We start from the raw sequence: 20429 nt of genomic DNA on the forward strand, positions 1-20429 counted from the left end.
GTGAATGTGTAGCTGATGTGATTCTGCAATTTGTATTTGGGGTAAAAATGGGAGTTCATAACTCACTTGAATCAAATGTATGAAAGATGATATGTCATGAACTTTGTAATGTTTTGAACAACCAATAATAAAAAAAAATCTCCAGGTATAAATGAAACAGGAGTGCCTGTACTCTAAGCAAGATCCAGGACTAGTGACATCAGTGTCACCATCCCCCATCCCTTGCCCCTAAACCTACAGAATCAAAATCTGCGGGTAACAAGATTTCCCAGGATACTTGCAAGGTGCTTTGCTGGTGTGGCTTAAAGCTTGGGCTCTGGAATTAGAAGGCCCAGCTCCAATCCTTGTGCCTTTCTTTAGCTATGTGGCCTTGGACAAATTACTATTCTCAGCAGATCACATACCTGTTTTTTTTACACTAAAAGTGGGTGTGATGATCACATAATCTTAGAAAGCACCTGGCAAGTATTATTTATTTAATGTTTACTCTGATTCATTTTTAGAGAACAAATGCCCATGCACGTTCTCCTCAAGGACACACACGTTCTCAGCCAGTCACCGCAGCTGAGCTACTGTGACTACAAGCCCACCCATACCACAACTCCACCCCTATAAGAAAAAAAAGACGCCACAACTCCTGGCAGCAGAGTGTAAAATATATTGAGGACTGTAAAGGGACAACTTGGAGCCGGTATGGGCCTGCTGAGATGATGCGCAGCATACATGCTGTTCTGGAAGCCATGTCCTAAGGTTTTTCATACATCTGTTTTGAACATGGTGTTTTGCTTTTTCATTAGCACAGAGTACTACTCTACAGTTTCTCCTAGAGTAAATATATATAATGGTTGTTTGCAGAGCAACTACAGATTATTTAGATGTTTCCCAAGGTGAGCTATTTCACAAGTAGATCAATCATTGAGTTAACAGCAAGGTGTTTTTCATTTGCTTTGTTCACTGCTTGGGGGAGGAGTTAACTTCTCCAATTTATTCTGTTTACATGTTTAGTCACCAACAGACTCCAAAAGGTAATGAAAAATCATAGTCTGTTAAAGAAAAAATTAGAATGTGATTATTCCATGGGTTTTCCTAAGACCCTTTAAATCAGATCATTTAAATTTATAATAAAAAAATAAGCATCAACAACAACAACAACAAAAAATACTGAAAAAATTTCCCCTCCCACCTGTTGAACACAGTGGTCAACTGTAAACAGCTCAGAAGGGCAAAGAAAACAAAAAGTCCTAGCAAGGTAAGTAGCCCAACGACAACACACTCTGCTTTTTTTCCCCCCCTAGTGGCTATTTTCCTACCACAGTGTTGAGCTTCATTATTATATTAAATAACTTATACGGGTAAAAAGGAGTTTGCTAACCAGCAGCCAACTCAAAACCTTGTAGGAAGAGGGAGGAGAGGAATTTACAACACAGCACACGCTAAGGGCAGTGAAGTCCGCAGTCCAACTGGTCTTAGCCTTCTCTGGCAATACTGCTTGAGCTGAGGTCTGGGATCAAAACCAAGGGGGGGGGGGCTTTTCCCCTCCCTCCTCTCCCTTTTTAATTTAAATTAACAAAGAAACATGGGCTTCCTAACAGCCAGCGCTCAGCTGGGTAAGTCCCATTAGCAGCAAATGTTCAACCAAATAAAAAACACACACACACACAAAAGAAAACTCCGTCCAGGTGCAGAGCTGTGATTCACATGGAAATTCCAGGAGATGAATCATGTGCAGAGCCGGGATCTTTAGAGAATTCTTTCTCAAGTGTCTTCAGCGAACATTTCAGTCTCACAGAATCTGAGTCAATCTGTCAGCTGTGGGAATGGAGTTTCCCATCTGCTCTGGAGTGAGCTCCCTTGCTTTGCTGACCAGAGCGCTCTCAGGGCTGTGGGGTCTTCAAGAGTTTTCCTAGTACTAGATGCCAGAAAACAAAGGCCAGCCCCTCCAAAATCTGCATGATGCAGCAGTGGCAGCGGCAACAGCAGCAGCAGTGGCAGCAGAGGCAGCAGCAACAGCAGCAGGAGCTTCCATGTGTTAAACTCTGCCTAAGAGGCTCGACCTGTGCAATAAAGTAAACCATTTAAGTCAGCACGCAGAAGACTATTAGTATTAGGATTAAAACATTGCCTAATATTAATTTTGTCTTTCCTAGGTTTTATTTTTTGTATTGGGAATAGAAACAGGGGTGATTGACCTCTATTCCACTCCTTTTTATTTTTATTTTGAAACAGGGTCTCTCTTAGTTGCTAGGGCTAGTCTCAAACTTGGTATCCTTCTGCCTCAGCCTCCTGAGTTGCTGGGGATACAGGAATGCACCATTGCACCCGCCTGTCCTAGGTCTTAGATTCAATTTTATATAACCAAAACCTGTAATAGGATTGTGATCAAACTTTGAAGTCTTCTTTGCCCTTTAGGAAAATTGCTAGTCACTTAAAATAGTTTCTAAGGAAGACAGCAAAAGCTTTGTTTATACATAAGTGTAGATCTCGAGTGGTTTTATATTAAAACAAAACCAAAAAAGCACAAAAAGCATTCAAGATAAAAAGCTTAAAAGGTAGGTGCCAGTCTTATAATAGGAAAGTTTACTTAAGTAGATAAAAGCATCTTCTACAACACATTCTATGACCATTGGGATCATTTAAATAGTAAGTGACAAGAAAAGTGTCTGCCCTCAGAGGTGTATTTGTCATTGCCTTTGATGAATGTGTTTGGAATTAATGACTCTGGGAACAGCAAGAGAAGTGTCTATGTACAAATATATCATGGCTCTCAAAGTTATATACTATAGGTAAGAACTATCATTCTAGAATATTTAGTATTTGCTTAACATGGGATTTTGTGAAGTGTGACAGCCTATGTCTGCTGTTTATCCTTTTGGTGGGTACTATGCCTTGGCCTATGTAGTAAACCAATGTCATTCACACTGCAGGAGCAGGAGCTGCAAGGCAGTGTGTCCAAGACTGAGGCAGACATGAGGGGAATGACCCTGCGTTCACCCTCAAGGGGCCTATCAGGTAGTAGGGAAAAAAACACATACACTGCACAAAACCACACATAGCGACCAACAAGAAAGGAAGCCTGCCTCAGGAGTATGTGAGTGCAGGAGGAACTTTTTGGGGAGAGAAGGGCCAAGTAGGAAGGAAGCACTGGATCTAGATCATGACCATGAGAACAGACAGGATGTATAAACGGTGTGTGCAAGGCTTAAGCACAGACATGAAAGGAAGTTTGTTCCTCAAGCCTCCTTAGAAAACAATCTGAACATGTAAATTGGTCTTTTATACCAAAGAATATATCTTCAATATTTATACACATATTTCCTCATATGCCATTAATTTTGTTTTCGGCCGCTGCCAGTCCACCCTTCAGTTCTTACAAGAAGTATTATGAGCACTTTGGAGTTGAGTACAACTGCAGATCCATTCCTGGACACAATGTAAGCCTGTACAGTTTTTTTTTTTCTTTCACCTCATATTTCTAAATTCTCCACTAAATTTTCTGGTTGCATTTCAACAAATCAAATGTTCAATGCTATCATGTACTGTGTGTATATGGTACATGGAGATATGGGAAGGGATTATGCAACTCAATCTTTAGTTTCTACTATCAAACCTTGGACTAATCAATCTTACAACCGATTCACTAATCAGTAGGAAGGTATCATAACAGAGAAACAACTAAAACACAAGTGTTGGCAGGTCTGGATTATTTTAATGTCTGGATGCCACAGGTAATGTAGATACCACATATCCATTATGCATAGTCAATCTGTCCCCTGGATAATTTTTAAAAAATCTTCAAGAAAAGTAATAATAGCTAAACTATACCCAAGGGCTTTACCAAACTTGAAGTTTTTAAAAGAGAAAGGGTGGATTAAGATGAAAAAGTATGGAAGATGAAATTCACCTTAAAAAGGTTCATTTTTAGAGGAGTTATTTCCACATTTTATCTAGTTAGATGTGTAGACTTTAAAACTTATTTTCGCATGTCAAAATATTGAAGAATACCACACATATCTTTTAATTCAAACACAAAATAATGCAAAATTTAAATGGAATGTGACACAAAAAAAATTAAAAAAAAAAAAAAAGAACTAGAGCATCAACCTAGCAGGACTAAAATGTCCCCAGGAATCATGGCATCAGCCAGCCATTCTTTATGACCCTCTTTATCTGTGTCTGAGGTACAAGAAATATCTTCAGTCCTTTATCTATCCCTTCAACTTGTTCGAAAGATAATAATTCTGATACCTGTGTACCCCATCCCTCCTCATTGAGAGGTACAAAGAAGGTGGCCTAAGTTTTCCTTTGAAACACACAAATCAAACATGCACACACACAAAAAAACAAGTGCATCTTAGATACCTTGGTTCATGAAATCTAGCCTAATATCAAATATAATGTAAGCTCCCAACTGTCCCTGGGGAGAACAAAAGGAAGAAGAGAAAAAGTGCTTGTCAGCTCTGGTACATACCCAAAGCCATGCACTCCGGGAGCAGCTTAGTAGAAATACAATTTTGATTATATTATACGAGGCCCTGGACTGCTTTTACCTATTAAAGTATCTCAGATTCTTTTTTGGGGGAGGAGGGCATACCAGGAATTGAACTCAGGGGCCCTTGACCACTGAGCCACATCCCTGGCCCTGTTTTGTATTTTATTTAGAGACAGGGTCTCACTGAGTTGCTTAGCACCTCACTAAATTGCTGAGGCTGGCTTTGAACTCGAGATCCTTCTGCCTCCGCCTCCAGAGCCTCTGGGATTACAGGTGTGCTCCACAGTGCCTGGCCATATCTCAAAGATTCTTAAAAATGCAAATGCTAACACATTTTGTGTGAAAATTCTAATGGGATAGCAACATTTTAAAGTATGAAACTCCTTATTTTATTTAAAGTCCCAGTTTTCTTTCTCAAACCAAAAAGGGGTCTGATATCCAGTTAGTTGGTAAGTAATGGCCCCAACATTATCAGTGTTAACTGGTCCAGCATTAACTTAACCAATATTTTGTTCATTTTTTAAATCTCAGATCAAAAAAAAATATTTCCGGGTTAGAAGAACTACTCAGAGATAAGCTTGAACTTTTGATCTTTTAGACAAAAAAAAAAAAAAAAAAAGTTGGTGTTTTCTTTGTACCATACCATTGGATAATTTCAATTCCTCATTCTATTATATTATGGAAGAAAGAAGAACAGAGTCACTGTGTATTTGCCAGTATAAAAAAAATGTAAAGTAATAAAGCTGAATTAGGGCAATGAAAATTGTAAGCCACAAAGATTCAGTTAGCAGGAAATATGGTGTAAAGGACTTGGAACAGGTGAGCAGGGACTTCCCAAAGAATACGGGTGGCTTTCTTCATGTAAAGCTAATATTTCCTGTAGATTTGTATAGCAATGAGAAGCAACGAGACCCACCTTAAAGACTTCCATCTGTCTTTCTCTATATGATTTTCAGGTCCTTCACTCTCATAAGACGCCAAGTAGAGAGCTACAATCAACCAAAAGAGACCATGTGTCAATACTGGAGCCTGCTGCCACTTATCCACCTCCATCCATCCCCTGTGCAACCTGAACCCATATTCAAGACAACTCTCTCTTTCAGGTATCAAATTATGACTGAGAAGTTTCATTATTTCTTGAAGAACATATAACATCACTTTGTCTCTGATTGACCCTCTCAGCAAAACCCTCAGGGCCTCTAAGCCTAAAAGACATTTAATTAACTAAGAATTCATAAGGCAAAATGTTTACAAAATGCAAACCACACAATGCTGCCATATACTCAGATTTATGTTCTTTACAATGAAAAGGGTGTCAGTTCTTTCCTGGTACCCTCAGTTTTTAAACAACCTTCACAGGTTTTCTAGGGCAATTTTTTTTTAATCCTTCTAATATGTTTTCTTCTTTTTTAAATAAAATAGAATCCTCATCTGAAAACTTGAAAGGTTGTTATTAATCCTATTTATAGAGATAGAAACAATCAAGTACACTCCGAAATAGGTAATAGTCACTCGAAATGTTTTTCAGACATTACTGCAAACACTATCAATCTATGATGAGAAACTTTAGCCAATTGATGCTCTTGATTCCTATGATGTTAGGATATTAAAAATGAATCAATAAAACAAATCCCCAAGTCTTATGAACTCTCTCTTTCTTCTGGTAAATCTTTCTATATATATTCATTCACTTTTTCTGCCTTAATTCCCTATAGTTTAATAGGTCAAGACATTCTTTTACTTCTTGAAATGGCTGGTGATAACAATTTACTGTTTGGGGTTCCCCCCCCCCTTCAAATTACCTTATCTATTAACAAAACACAAAACATCTCTTTCCCATTGAAGCAAGTGGAAAGAAGGAAGGAAGGAAGGAAGGAAGGAAGGAAGGAAGGAAGGAAGGAAGGAAGGAAGGAAGGAAGGAAGGAAGGAAGGAAAGAAAGACACCCTCCAATAGCTTTCCATTTATGTTCAAAGCTTTGCAGATCAGGGATTTGAAAGGATTTAAATTTGGAAACACACCAGTTATGGATGAATATTAAGTTAAAAATTTTAGGGAGACATCATGAAGTTTTCTATGCTCTTAAACTGGGACAGATTAGAGGACTGGCCTCTAGTTTTATGCAGAATCAAGCATCAAACATTTATATGCTTGTTTCCTAAATGCAGGATTTGGGGATGCTCAGTGTGGATACAACTGAATGGCCTCACCATCTTCACTAAAGACTGGCACTGTGAGCAGATACTGCAGGATTTTCCGGTCCCTCTCAAATGGACACTCCACTTGTTTCCATGTCATAAATTCACTCACTTGTTTGGCCAGTTCCCAAAATTTCTGAAAGAGAGCAAAGGAGAAGAATTTTAAAGGTGATCATCAAAAATTATTAAGCCTGCAAGAGACAATTCCCTTTAAAATGCTTCCTTTTGGATTTTAAGCTTCTGTATTACATACTTAAGAAATTTAATAAAAACTGTATTTGCTAGGTTGGTCCAGGTAAACATTCCCTCAATAATGATGATGATGATGATGATGATGATGATGATAATACGGCAACTATATTCTACTTGGTTTTACTAATTTCTTATAAAATAATAGGGAAAGAGAAAGTTTGTTATAGGACTACAGAGTCAGCTCTTGCAGCCAGGCCTGGGATGCAGTGCTAGAGAGGCCACACTTCCCTCTGTGCCCTGATTTTTTCATCCTACTTTATCATACTCACCTCAAAGTTGACATGGCCATTTGGGAGGCGGTTGGCACAGCCCTCATTGAGGAAATAAATATCTTTGATTAAGAGACTGAAGAATGGTATCACAATCTAGAGAAAAATAAAAGATTCTAGTTTGTCTAGGTAAATAAATATTTAGCATCTCATCAAATAGTTCCAAGGATTAATAAACAACATTAACTCCGAGTTGCATGCAAGGCCACAATGAACTAAGGTATAGTGCTTTGTACACCTTATGTGACAGCCACTTCCTCCCTTGCATAATTTTGCTTAAAATGCAAATGTTAATATTAACCAAAACATAGCGAGAATAAGTGGTACTGGGAAATAGATGGGCAAAAGCTTTTCCTATAGTTCTTCCTATTTCTCTCAGAGCAGAGTAACATGTAATAAAATCTGAAAATTCTAGTTATAATGAAAAGAAAAAATATCTAAAAGGCACTCTTGCTTTTCATTCATCAACCTCTTAGTTATGGTAAAATCTTAATAGAAGAATTATCTCTGGAAAGTACTGAGATTTAAGGTGCGTGGCCCATCATTTATATTGCCACATCATTTAGATGTCTACAGTTTAGATAATTTTTCCCCCTGGATAATTTTATTTGATCCTTGAGGGCATTGCTCAAGATAATGTGAGAGCTTATGGGCAATCATGGCTACATATGCCTATGGGATAAAGATAGCCTGTGAATGAGGAAACAAGTTAGCACTTGCTGTCATGGAAAATCACCTCAGAAGTACCTGGTACAATATGATGTGAGACAGATGTGCCACAGTGAGGAAGAAATATAAATGTGTGAGTGAAATTCAGTAACTCTCTACAATGAACTTTCTTTCTTCTTCTTCTTCTTCTTTATTTATTTATTTTTTTTTCTGGTACTAGGGATTGAACTCAGTGGCACTCAACCACTGAGCCACATCCCTATTTGTATTTTATTTAGAGACAGGGATTGCTTAGTGCCTTAATTTTTCTGGGGCTGCCTTTGAACTCGTGATCCTCCTACCTCAGCCTTCTGAGCCACTGGGATTACAGGTATGTGCCACAGTGTCCAGCTTGAACTTTCTTTAATAATAATTTCCTGCTTGAATTCTTTGGTTTGATGGAGTGACATTTTACAATAATTAATCTCAAATAATCTTTAATTAAGTAACCTAAATCTTACTATACCCATTACCAAAAAAAGAAAAAGGCTCAGATATAATAACTTCCACTTTCTCTAAAATGCCAACAGATTTTTAATGATTCTAAATTTTCTACAATACAAATAATATAATATACCAAACATATATTGTGGGTCTCTTATTTCCTCAAGATCATGGTTTTGAAGTTTCCTAAGCTCATGGCTCATATGGCACTTCTATACCAAATAAACAGGAAAACATTCCCCTGAAGTAATTTTATTTATTTTTTTTCCATTTTTTTAATTGATTGTTCAAAACATTACAGAGCTCCTGATATATCATCTTTCATACATTTGACTCAATTGGGTTTTGAACTCCCCAAATACATATTGCAGACTCACTTCTGTTACATACTCACATTTTTACATAATGGCATATTAGTGACTGTTGTATTCTGCTACCTTTCCTATCCCTTACTATCCTCCCTCCCCTCCCCTCCCCTCCCCTCCCATCTTCCCTCTCTACCCCTGAAGTAATTTAAAAAAAGTGTTCATTATTTTTTTGTTTCACTGATTTCTGAAAATAAGCAAATTGAATCTTCAGTTTTGATAGCTCTCTTGAATATGCTTTTAATCATTTGTTTTTGTCTGTGATGTTGCTAAGGCTGAATTAGTAAAGATCTCATTACCTTCTCCTTCTAATGTTACTGGCTATTTTTCTATGGTGTTAGAACTAAGATACCATCAGAATAATGATAAAAGTATACTTCAACAATCAACAAAAATTACTTAAGGGTGAGAAGTGCTGGACTCTGTCAGACATCAGTTAAGAATTTGGAACCACCATTTACTGGTGGTGGTAAGAATTAGAAGTTGGCAAACTGTAGCCCCAATTTTGGATGATTTAGGAGTCACATATTTTATATTTTTAAGTGGCTGGATAACAATCAAATGAATAATACCTTATGATACATGACAATTACATGAAATTCTAATTGCAGGGGCGTAATGGAACACATGCTCATCCATCAAAATATTGTCTATGTTTGCTTTTAAGCTACTACCCAGGTGGGGTATGCCCTAAAATATGATGGAGCTACATCATCATATGACAGTCACAGGGAAATGAGAACAAAATTGTGATCAAGATGTAATATTTGTACATTGTAATAGTTTTTAAAGCAAGAACTATATTCCTGTGCTCTATTCTTTGGTGCTGAGCTATGAGAGTCATGGGGTGTTAATCGTTTATTTTCTCGCATTGATATATAAATTTTTTCTAAATGCAGGCCATGTGCCTCTAGCTGGATTATAAATTCTGGGTGTTCCTCATGTGATGTTTGCATGCATGGATGCCTGCATGATTCTCTACTATTGACTGAGTTGCTCTCCCAAGGAATTGGAAACAGCCAATCTCCCTGAGAGTACTTCACTGTTCAGTTCCCTAAGCCCATGTTCAAGAAAGAAGTTTCACAGACTTCTTCAACTTCTCATTTACCCAAAGATAATTCCCATCATATCTGTAGCCCTTAAATCTAATATAAAGCTAATGCAGTAAAAGTCAGAATATAAGGACTTTGGATTCCTATGAGCTAAGTGAATATACAGGTTACTAGTAGGAGAGAGAGTTTTGTTTTTAGAAGGTCTTGCCCATGATGCCTTTAGTGGAAGGACCTCTCAAGTTATATTTTCCAATTCCCTTTTTAAATGGTCTTAATTCAGAGAGCCAAAACTGTACTTTAAAGGTACTATATTTTTCCTTTGGCATGCAGAAAAAAAGGGTCACAGAAACATAGAAAGGCTAAGGGATTGAAAACCATGTGATCCTATGAGGAATGGTTAAAAACCTGGAGACATGATGGAGATGCTGTGAAGTATTTTTACTCCCCCCCACACCTTTTCCTTTATTTGTTTACTTTATAATTTAAGGTAAAAGAGAGCCAGAATCTAAACAGAAGATAACACCACCAAGCAACCTTCACTAACCATTTACTAAAATGAGGTAAGTACTTCTCAAATAACACCATGGCCAACATTGAGATGATTTGCCTTCCTCTGTAAGGAAATATGACAACAAAATGTGCCAAGAGAGGACCCTTAGATCCAGGATAGTATTGCTTAAGCATAGACAGGGAGAGGATCATTAATTTCTCAGACATCATCCCTGTACTTTTTTCTGCCACCTGCATATCCAATTAGTAACAGCAGGCCTAATGCTATAGCAACTAGCCTACTTTCTGAAAATAAATGACTTAACCATGGGAGGTAAGCTAATTCTTTTAAAAGAAATGGTTACATTAAGTCAGGCACCTTGTGCAGAGCTTAAATGTCTGTTTTCCATTAAATTAAATTACTCTCTAATGCTATTAGTCACCTTAATATGTGACTTATTATTTAAACACAAGGCGCACTACAAAATAAGCACTTTAGTAATGTACCAATCACACAGTACTATGTATTTGCAAAATTCTTTAGCATTCCTCTTTCCCTATGTGTCAAGTGATAAAATTTCTATGATGTGCATCTGTCTTAGGTATGAATAGGTAAAAGAAGCTCAGTAAAGTAGTTCCCATTGCATTGCAGTGTAAAACGTGGTGACTCTATCATAAATTACACACTGCTTTACATGCATACCTTTTCTCTGCTACTATGAGCAGTCAGAGACCTTTGTGCTGCCCCGCGAAGAGCTGTTCGATAATTATAGAAATTGCTGGAAGGGTCCATCTGATGCTACAGATAAAAGAGAGAAGAGTATTAACCACTTATTTCTCATCTGTAGAAGTTTAAAAAATCACAACTTAAACTAAACATAAGCAATTCAAAATAAGTTAGGGAACTCATTAGGAATAAGACATATCCCTCTTAAACACATATTTGTACACACAACACATTATAACACAAATGTTTTCTTTTCTGATATTTGGTTCAGTTTCACAAGCTAATGTCAATTTTGATCATGTTAAGCCTAAACCAATCTGTGTTGCTAACTCTTGATATCAGATTTAAAACTGATAAGCAAGAGTCAAACCTCAACATTAGAAAATTTTCCTTTGAGGGTCACTGGCTAGGTAATGGTTAGTCACTTTGTAGGGAATTTGTTATTTACATTTGATAACAAATCATTCAAAATAATTGAAAGCATACCATTTTTGCAACAAAGAAAACAAATTTTTTAGATAACATGAATAAGGCATCATAAGAGATATCTATTGATAATTTCCAATTGAGGAAAAACTTGGGAAAGAATGCTTATATTTCCAAAGACAATAGACTGAAAGCATCAATACACCAAGGGAATAGATGAATCAATTCGATTCAAACACACATGCCTTGTGCACTATTCTTACCATCCTCACAATTACATGGGAAGGGCTTTGCACAAGTTAGCTACAATTGTTGAAAGAATGGTGAAAGAATATTCTGTGGGAATGAGGAAATCCTTACTGAGACACTACAGATAAATTAAATAGACAAATAAATCTAGTTTCGGCAAATTGAGACATAAACTCCTCAACTGTTCAGGACCCCAACTCTATTTCCACATACAATGTGTTGTGATTGACAGTCAGCACTTCTCCAGTTAAACTCAAAATGGACACTCTTTTTATAAAAAGACTAGTCCAAAACCTGATTTATTTTCCTTTTCTGAAATCTGAATCCCTTTCTTTCCCTCTGGTCTGTAAGGCTTTTTCTTGTGCAACACTATCAGAGACATCAGAGACAGATCGAACAAATGAATCCCACTTTCCAGGTATAAAACATTTAACAGTAAAACATCAGTTTCACTTACCTCAAGAATGTCAAACTTTGCAGTCTTCACTTTGGCCCAAGTTTTTTTTAGTCGAGAGACTGGGCTCATATTCATGCCAGCTTCCCATTTAAAATGCATGGGAGGAAGAGAAAATTGAAATAGAGATATAAGAAAAGCTATTCCAATTTATACAACTGAAAGTGTTCAGTACTAAATGGAAGTAATTGGATTCAACAAATTGTTAGTAAGTGATAAACTCCAGCTTTACAACTTTTTCTTGCAAATTCTCCTCCAGCCCAGAAACAGCATAATGACACCATTTGCTTTGAGTAGAGGTAAGCACATTTTTTTTTTTTTTTTTTTGGTAAAAGGAAAATCAGTAAACGTCTTAGGCTGTGCAGGCCATATGGTCTGCATAGTAACTACAAAACATTGTCATGTTATGGTGGATAAGCAGTCATAGGTAATTATATAAACAAATTTCTATGGCTGTGTTGAATAAAACTTCATTTTTGGATGCTGAAATTTGAATTTATATTATGTTCACATGTTAGAAATATTATATTATTTTGATTTTTTTTTCAATCATTTAAAAATATTCAAACTCTTAGATCACTGGTCATAAAGAAAATAATAGTGGGCCAGATTGGGCCATGAGCTGTAGCTTCCTGATCCCTGACTGAGCTTCCATCAGTCAGTTGTTAACTGGACATCCCTGGGAAAATTTCTTTCCTCTGGAACTCAGCTTATTCTTGTAGGAATGTTGAGTGGATTAATAAGATGATGAATGCAAAGCATGGATGACATGCTTTGACATTTTTTTGATGGCAGAAGAGAGAAGTTAAGTAATCTTTTTTATTAGACTGTGAACCTTTCAGATTTCTGTCTCAGATAATCTTTCAGTTCACTGTTTTCATGGAGTGAGTCAAATAAAAAACAGTTGAAATCTGGCCAGTATTTTTATGAGAGCAGCAAAGGGGAAATTATATGCAAACAAAATGGAATAAAGAATTAGAGAAGGGGGTTTTGTCAGTAATTCAGATTACTGAATTAAATTTGATAGATTCTCTAGCATCAAATTGACCCTAACTCCTTTGTTCTTTTATTCATATATCTACTGAGCACCTATAATGTGTAGGATGGCCATATAATTTGTCATATAAACTAGTACAGTTTTTCAAAGAAAGGGTCATTATCAATAATTATAGCAAGACAACAGGTATAAACTAGAACACTTAAGACTTGTTATTTCATGTCCTATGTTTATAGAGTGAATGGAAAGTAACATGGTCTCTGGCATTAAAAATCTCCATGATATATAGAGTAGCAGGTTGGAATGCTGGAGTAGTAAGGACTGCAACTTTAAGTACAGGAACACAGGCAATCAAAAAATGATCAGTTCTCAGCTTTTATAGGAGAATATTTAATTGAAGATAAATTAGAAGTATTCCACGAATTCTTGCATACTTAAGAAAGATTAAGTATACTTGCTTGTACCAATTTGGCTATTTAAAACATTTTGAACATTCTAAATTTCAATATTCAAAAGTACATTTTTCATAAATAAAACTATTTACAGATTTTTGGTGAACACATTTCACAATTTTATACATTTTGCTTTACAGAAATAAAGGACACATATCCACCAGAAAATACTCACAGATTATTGCCATCAAGGAATTAAAGTTGCCAATGTTGAAACATTCTCGAGCTACATCAATGAAATACTCAATCATTCTTGCTCGGTGTTTCTTCTTCACAGGCTAAGTGGAAAAAAAGGATGGAAGGCAGTTATCCAACATGCAGGCCCACAAATGTAAAGAAAGTACGAAAAATAATCAAGACCCAGAAGACAGAGAAAATTCATTTTCTCACCATGCAGATTTCAGTAGCAACCAAGTAGCTCAAGCGATTAAACCATTCCACATAAGCTTCTAAGTTTCGTGTTTTCTTCCGATCACTATAGCAACTCTATGGAGAAACCAAAGTGCGTGGGTAAGTTAGAAAAAAAAAAAAAAAAGACTAGACTGGGCTCTCATTTTGTCCAACATGGGGACTTGATTCTGTTTATGGATTAGGAAGGCTTTTTAGGATGACAGGAAGAGGAGGGAAGAGGAGAGGCCACCAGGACCATTAGCATTCTTGATTATTCTTACAGAAATACCCAAATCTCTTAGGTTCTATGAAACCTGAGGTCTAGAAATATACTCTGATGCATGCATAAAAATACCCCTCCCTACCTTCCCAAGAAATTAAGTTACTTTGGGTAAGATCTGTCCTCAGAAACACAATTCAAAGGAAGGGTTCTGGCTGCATTCAAAAACAATCTTGTACTGATTAATGGGATACAAATACCAATTGCTATCAACACAGGAAGGAGAGGCCAACAGGGCAGGGGCCTCGAAAACCTTCTCCTAAAATTAAGCTGCTGAACAAAATTTTGGATCATCATGTACCAAGAAACAAAATATCTTCCAAAGATGATAAATAGAAGTCTACACTATCCTGGTTTTTAGGAGGGTGAGTGATACACTCTTCAAAGGCAAAAGAAGTTCATCTCATCTTGGAGTTCAAGGCCAAGCTTGAAGAAGTTCATTAACCCCTTTGCATTTTTTTTCCAAAAGAAACAAACAAAAAAGTCCACTAGCCTTCTATTGCAAAACATATTCTTCACTTCCCGTACTGAGAGGAACTACTCTAAGGCCGGAAAACAGCTGTTGTCCCTACTCCCAGAGGGGACTTTCATCAGCGGGTGATGCAGTCTTTTTTGCTTTATAATTCAAAATGCTTAGGGATGGAGGTTACTGGAAGATAAAATTCTTACATGTGTACAATGATTTTATATTCTGTGTCCAGTATTATTTTCTTAATGTGTGGACTCCACCATAAACCTGACATGAGGGATCTACCTTCAAACAAGAGGCAAAGCAGCGAAGATTGAAGATTCGTGCTCAGCAGGCTGGATGTATGTGCATCCTGTCTTTCCTGTCCATGCTATTGTTGAATCATGAGCACAGCATTGTTATTTTTATTTTCTTTCTGGCTTAATCTGCTAAAATCATTATGCTTTTATCTTCTACCTTCATTACCACAAATGCCTGCATCTACTTGCTGTAAAGGGCTTATTACATTCCCCAATAAGGATAAAAGACAGGCTAAAAGTTAGTGATGGGATAAGAATATTGTAAAGGCACTCAGAGATCTGGCTCAAGAAGAACTGCAGTGAATCCCACATGGCTAATGAAAGAAAGAAACTAACTAACTAACTTCCTGATTTTAAAACCTAAAATAGAATAGTTTTAGCCTGGATGTCTTATCTATTATCATAAACTAAGGAGTTCCAGTTCTAGTCTTAGAACTGACCTCTAGATGGATAGATTACCTTGTCATTGTCCAAAGGGTCCTTCTGCACAAATGCCTGAACAAATTCTTCTGGCCCGATATAATTAAGCCTCTCCTGAAATGAAAATCCAGCATTATCAACAGCATTAAAGAAAATGAAAAGTCAACTCCTTCCAATGGCTTTTGGCATCACCCCCATTTCTTAATGCAAATTATAAAATAAGTTTTTAACCCCCAATTGTTTCACTATCTTCAAGGTCTGAACAGAGGCAATTTTCAGCTTAGGTCAACGTTCTATAAGATAGTTGAAGACTAAGCCATTCATGGAAAAATTAATTAGAGGCTGAAAATGAGGAAGGTCAATGAACTCTGCTTTTCAAACATTTGCAAGTAAATTCCCAGAATATCAAAAGCATTCATATTCAAATGCCTACAAATCCTATTTCATAGATTATTTCCCATTTAGATTACTCTGACCTCTCATGTGACATTATTGCTGGCAGATACATTGTCTGGTTGCCAAAGCAAACAAAACCTGTGGTTGCAAAGGGCAAAGATGACCAGGGCCTCACCAGTTCTATGTGAGTCAGCTGCTGGGCCAATGTGTAAGGGTCACTGCAGACAGTAATGATATCCCTCTGTATGGACTGTGGCTTGGTCTTGAGAACTGTGAGCCGATCAGTAGATGTCGAGCTGATTTTTGCCAGAACTTCCTCATACTGGCTGAGGGCAGCAAGTTTACGGATGAGACACTGCATCATCTGCTGGACATTTTTCCGGTATGTCTGCTAGGGAATAAGCAAAGAATTACAATCTTGCTCTGCATGTCCTTTTTCAATACTAGGCAGCCTCAGGAACTATGTCTGTGAGTGATTTTACCTTGAGATTGGGCAATCAACTTAGTTCAGGAAACCTACAGGAGGATTCAAATAGCTCTAATAGTTTAAAAGAGACACAAACACATCAAGTGTCTTTCCAAACCTGTAGAGTTTAGTCATTGTTATCAGGTTGCTATGGACAGTCCGATTCAGGTTGGGCCTTGAAAACACTATAGACATTACAGATGAGCTATCAAGGGGATCCAGTGTTAAATGAAGACTACACACAACTAACTGCTCTCTGGTAGAAATGCATCTGTTTACTTTTGGAAGGATAAAATACAGTGACCTCAAGTCAGAGCATCCTTGTTTCTTTCTTTTTTTAAAAAATTTATTCTTATTTGTTATATATATGTCAGCAGAATGCAATTCAATTCATATTACACAAATAGAGCACAATTTCTCATGTCTCTGGTTGTACACTAAGTATAGTCACACCATTAGTGTTTTGATACATGTATTTAGGGTAATGATGTCTGTCTCATTCCATTGTCTTTCCTATACCCGAGAGCATTCTTTTTCTAACATTTTCTTTTAGGCCACTTTCTTTATTTCTCCATTCCTATCATTCAATTTTATCAGCCTGAGAACATGAAAACTACTTGACAGATTACTTCCCACTTGCCCGCCCACCCACCTTCCTGACTTTCACATGCACTGTGGAAGTGGATATTCATTTTTGGTATCTGACCTCCACTTGGCTGCTACCCATTTCTCTGGTGCTCATGAATCAGTACTAATGTTCACAACCAACTCTTCCATGTGGCAGTTCTCCCCACAACGCTAATACCAGATGCCACTTTGTTTGCAACTTCCTTTTGCTATAGCCACAATACTTAAAGAAAATTGGTTTAAAAAACATTGCAGGTGTTACAGAGAAGTGTCAATCTCTTCCCTTGAAAACACTTGTTACATCAGAGAAATAACTTCCCTACTCTTTGAGCACACTTATTCTAAGTTATAGAGTTCTTTTGGTCCTCCTTTTCTGGTCCCAAATTGCCAACAGTAATTCTCTTTCTAGTGGATTATGATGCCCATGTCACAGATAGGCATATGGGCTGATTCAATGCAAACTTGGTTCTAAGGTTACCAGCTCTCAAGGATGACAGTCCCAGTAAATCTACAGATGTAGAAAGGCTTTATTGACCTTTTTAAATAAATTTTTTAGATTGACAAAATACCTTTATTTTTATTTATTTAGTTTTATGTGGTGTTGAGGATCGAACCCAATACCTCAAACATGCTAGGCAAGCACTCTACCACTGAACCATAATCCCATCCCAGCTTTACTGACTTCTTAAAAGGTATCACAGTATCATTTGCTGAGATTAACTACCTAAAAATTGAGTGGCATTTACCGACAAGTATAAGAGCTACGTGTTTTTTTACAGAAGTAATTTGGTTTAACAGAGCACATATAAAAACTTAGAGATATTTGCACATAAGGAAGATTACAACACATGGAGAAATGGTTCATGCTTGCATAGTCAAGGATAAAAAGCATGGCCTTCTTTTTCTTCTTCTCTACTTGTCATTATATATTCTGATGAGTTCTTTATGGTTGCCTATTAGATGACCTGATTTTTCTCTGCATTTGCAGATCATCCCCAAATGATGAAATACCTAAGTGTGTAAAAAATGAATCTTCAAAAAACCTATCTTTCAATCAACATTCAGGTTATCAGTTTAGAAGATGCTACTTGTTTGGGAATATATATGTCACTCAAGGAAAATGCCTCTTTCTTTGGTATTCCAAGCAATTTAAGGCTGAGTCATGGGCTATTTTCAATTCCTCATCCTGGCTGCCCTACCTCTTCTACTTTTGTAACACAGAGATACATTAAAACTCTAAGAACTCTACCTAAAGATGTTTTCTTCAGTCATCTGTCTCAGATGTCAAAATACATGTCTTCAGGAGAGTTAATACTACTTGTTCAAATTATGCAAACATTTCCCAGCTTATTAAGATAAATAATAAACTTTTTTGAGGTACTTTAGTTATAGCATGTACCATCCAGAGTATAAAACACACGTCATAAAGTTGCAGTTTCAGTCATTAAAGGCCACTTACAAGAGTAACCCACAACTGTCATTACTACTCTACTGATCACAGTTCAGTGTGAATAAGGGACTTATAGTCTTTGTTAAGGCTTTCTAAGAAAAATCGTACATTTTCTGCATGAGAAAAAAGTACTTGCTTCCAACAATGTAGTTTATGAAAAGAAAAACTAATTTTTTTTGACTACTGTGGAGCAGATGAGAGAGGACACAGATATCTGCATTGACATGGAAAGGTCCCCAGGACACATCACTGAGTGGAAAAGCAAGGTGGCAAATACATGCCACACATGTACACATAAACTATACATGCTGCTTCTATGGATGTGTGTATCTGTGCATGAATACATACACACAAAACTGACACCAGTTGTAGAAGTAGGATTGGTGAAACTTTTGAGTGCTTTGTGTAAATTGTGTTGTCTTTTTAATAATCAGAATGCATTCCTATATTACTTGATTTATTAAGAAAAAAAAATTTCCCACAGTGGGATTTCTTGGATAACACAGGTTCAAGACATCTAAGAAAGAACTTTTCTCTCAGAAGACCACACCCACAAAAGAAACCCTCATTTTAAAATAGCATCCATTATTTGCATCTCAAAAGATATTCCATGGGAATTCTAATTTCTACATCATGCACCTATCCCGCTTCCCTTTCTGGGATCCCCATGGAAAACACTTGAATAAGAAATGACAGCCTTCTCTTCAGGTCACCACCTGAGGATATCAGCTGAGAAACAATGAAGCACAAGAAACAGCTGAGGGGGAGAGCCCACAGCTTGGGTCCACCTCCAGAGATTCTGACTGATTGATTTGAGGTACAATCTGGGGAGCATGATGTAAATGCTTCTCAGGTGATTCTGACACACAGCAATGGGTGAGAACCCATGCTCTACTAGTACATCTGGTGAAAGATTTTGATTCTGCATTAATATTTTAGGGTTTTTTTTTTTTTGGTTGGGGGGGAGGAATTATATATCCAGATTACCAGAGTGAGCAAAAGACACCACCAACACATATAGGGGAAATGTACACAGTAGGGTATAGGAGAAAGCTATTCAAGTAACACTGTGGGTCTGTGTGTGCCTCTGTGTGTGCCTGCATGTGTACATAAGAGAGAAAAAGAAGAGGACACAGAAGATGTGTGTGACCTCTTTTAAGTTTCCTGCTTCCATTTGAGAAATCAAGCTTTGTGTTATTAAGCATGCTTCCTCACTGAGTCATGCATTGCTAAATATGTACTTATTCTTTTTTATAACTTCAAATGCCAGCGACAGTAATTACCTGGCAAATAAAGATAGAAGTTCTTATTATAAAGACCAGCCCCTTAAGGAAGAGAAAATTGCATTCTAGCCACTACAGTCATTTGTCATGTAATTCAATCATTAGTTCCATTTCATGTTTCTTGCAGGCAAGTCCTAATAAACCACTTCATTTAGGGCAAATCCCCAGGGGAGAAACATATTAAGCCAAATTATGTGGAACTGTCCTAGCAGATACACGAGAACCTGCCTAAATTATATATGGGGCACACCTGGCTTCACTGACTGCCAAAGAAATCCCTGAAGTCAGAGGCAAGAAGCAACAAGTTGCAACTGAAGCCCACACTCCTGCCACAGGAGGGAAATAATATTTTCCTATTGTGGTAACTGATTTGCCTGTTCATTCATTCATTCATTCACTCAAGCGCTGAGAGTCTATTAAATGCCATGGTGAACAACGAGGGCACGGCATGGAACCCAGTGGGAGCAAATAGAAAGTCATTACAAGTCACAGAATGCCATGAGGTGCTCTGAAGGGAGAGCTGGTGACAACCAGGAATGGGAGTGGGCTCAGGGTGACAAGAGGAAGTCTACCTGAGGAGAGACACTTAAAGACATGACAGATAAAGGACTGCCGAGCAAAGAGCTGGGGAAAGAGCATCCATCACGCAATTTGGGAGCTGGAAGGGACATTAACACAGGGAAGTTAATTGCATGATTTATGGAGATGAGAAAGGAGCAAGGAATTTAGGGGATTTGCCAAAGCACACTCAGATCAACCAGCTGCCAAGTGTAGACCTGA

At 37.3% G+C, this 20429-nt stretch overlaps 1 protein-coding gene across 7 annotated transcripts in view; it reads right to left on the reverse strand.

The window, feature by feature from the left end:
* Window positions 1-638: 638 nt before the first annotated feature.
* Rasgef1b (RasGEF domain family member 1B) overlaps window positions 639-20429 on the reverse strand; it is a 553928-nt gene continuing 534137 nt past the window's right edge. For 6 of the 7 annotated variants that reach the window (XM_021719688.3, XM_078021465.1, XM_021719690.3 and 3 more), the window contains 10 exons: window positions 15999-16214; window positions 15467-15541; window positions 13960-14055; window positions 13745-13847; window positions 12124-12203; window positions 10968-11063; window positions 7207-7302; window positions 6698-6821; window positions 5406-5478; window positions 639-2054 (listed from right to left, as the gene is read on the reverse strand). In XM_021719688.3, the coding sequence (XP_021575363.1) occupies window positions 2030-2054; window positions 5406-5478; window positions 6698-6821; window positions 7207-7302; window positions 10968-11063; window positions 12124-12203; window positions 13745-13847; window positions 13960-14055; window positions 15467-15541; window positions 15999-16214 (984 nt within the window). In that variant the 3' untranslated portion in view covers window positions 639-2029. The remainder of the gene's footprint in view (window positions 2055-5405; window positions 5479-6697; window positions 6822-7206; window positions 7303-10967; window positions 11064-12123; window positions 12204-13744; window positions 13848-13959; window positions 14056-15466; window positions 15542-15998; window positions 16215-20429) is intronic. The other variant, XM_005339699.5, reaches the window with a different exon arrangement.

Source organism: Ictidomys tridecemlineatus, chromosome 9, assembly GCF_052094955.1.
Source record: "Ictidomys tridecemlineatus isolate mIctTri1 chromosome 9, mIctTri1.hap1, whole genome shotgun sequence".
In the NCBI taxonomy this organism is placed as follows: Eukaryota; Metazoa; Chordata; class Mammalia; order Rodentia; family Sciuridae; genus Ictidomys; species Ictidomys tridecemlineatus.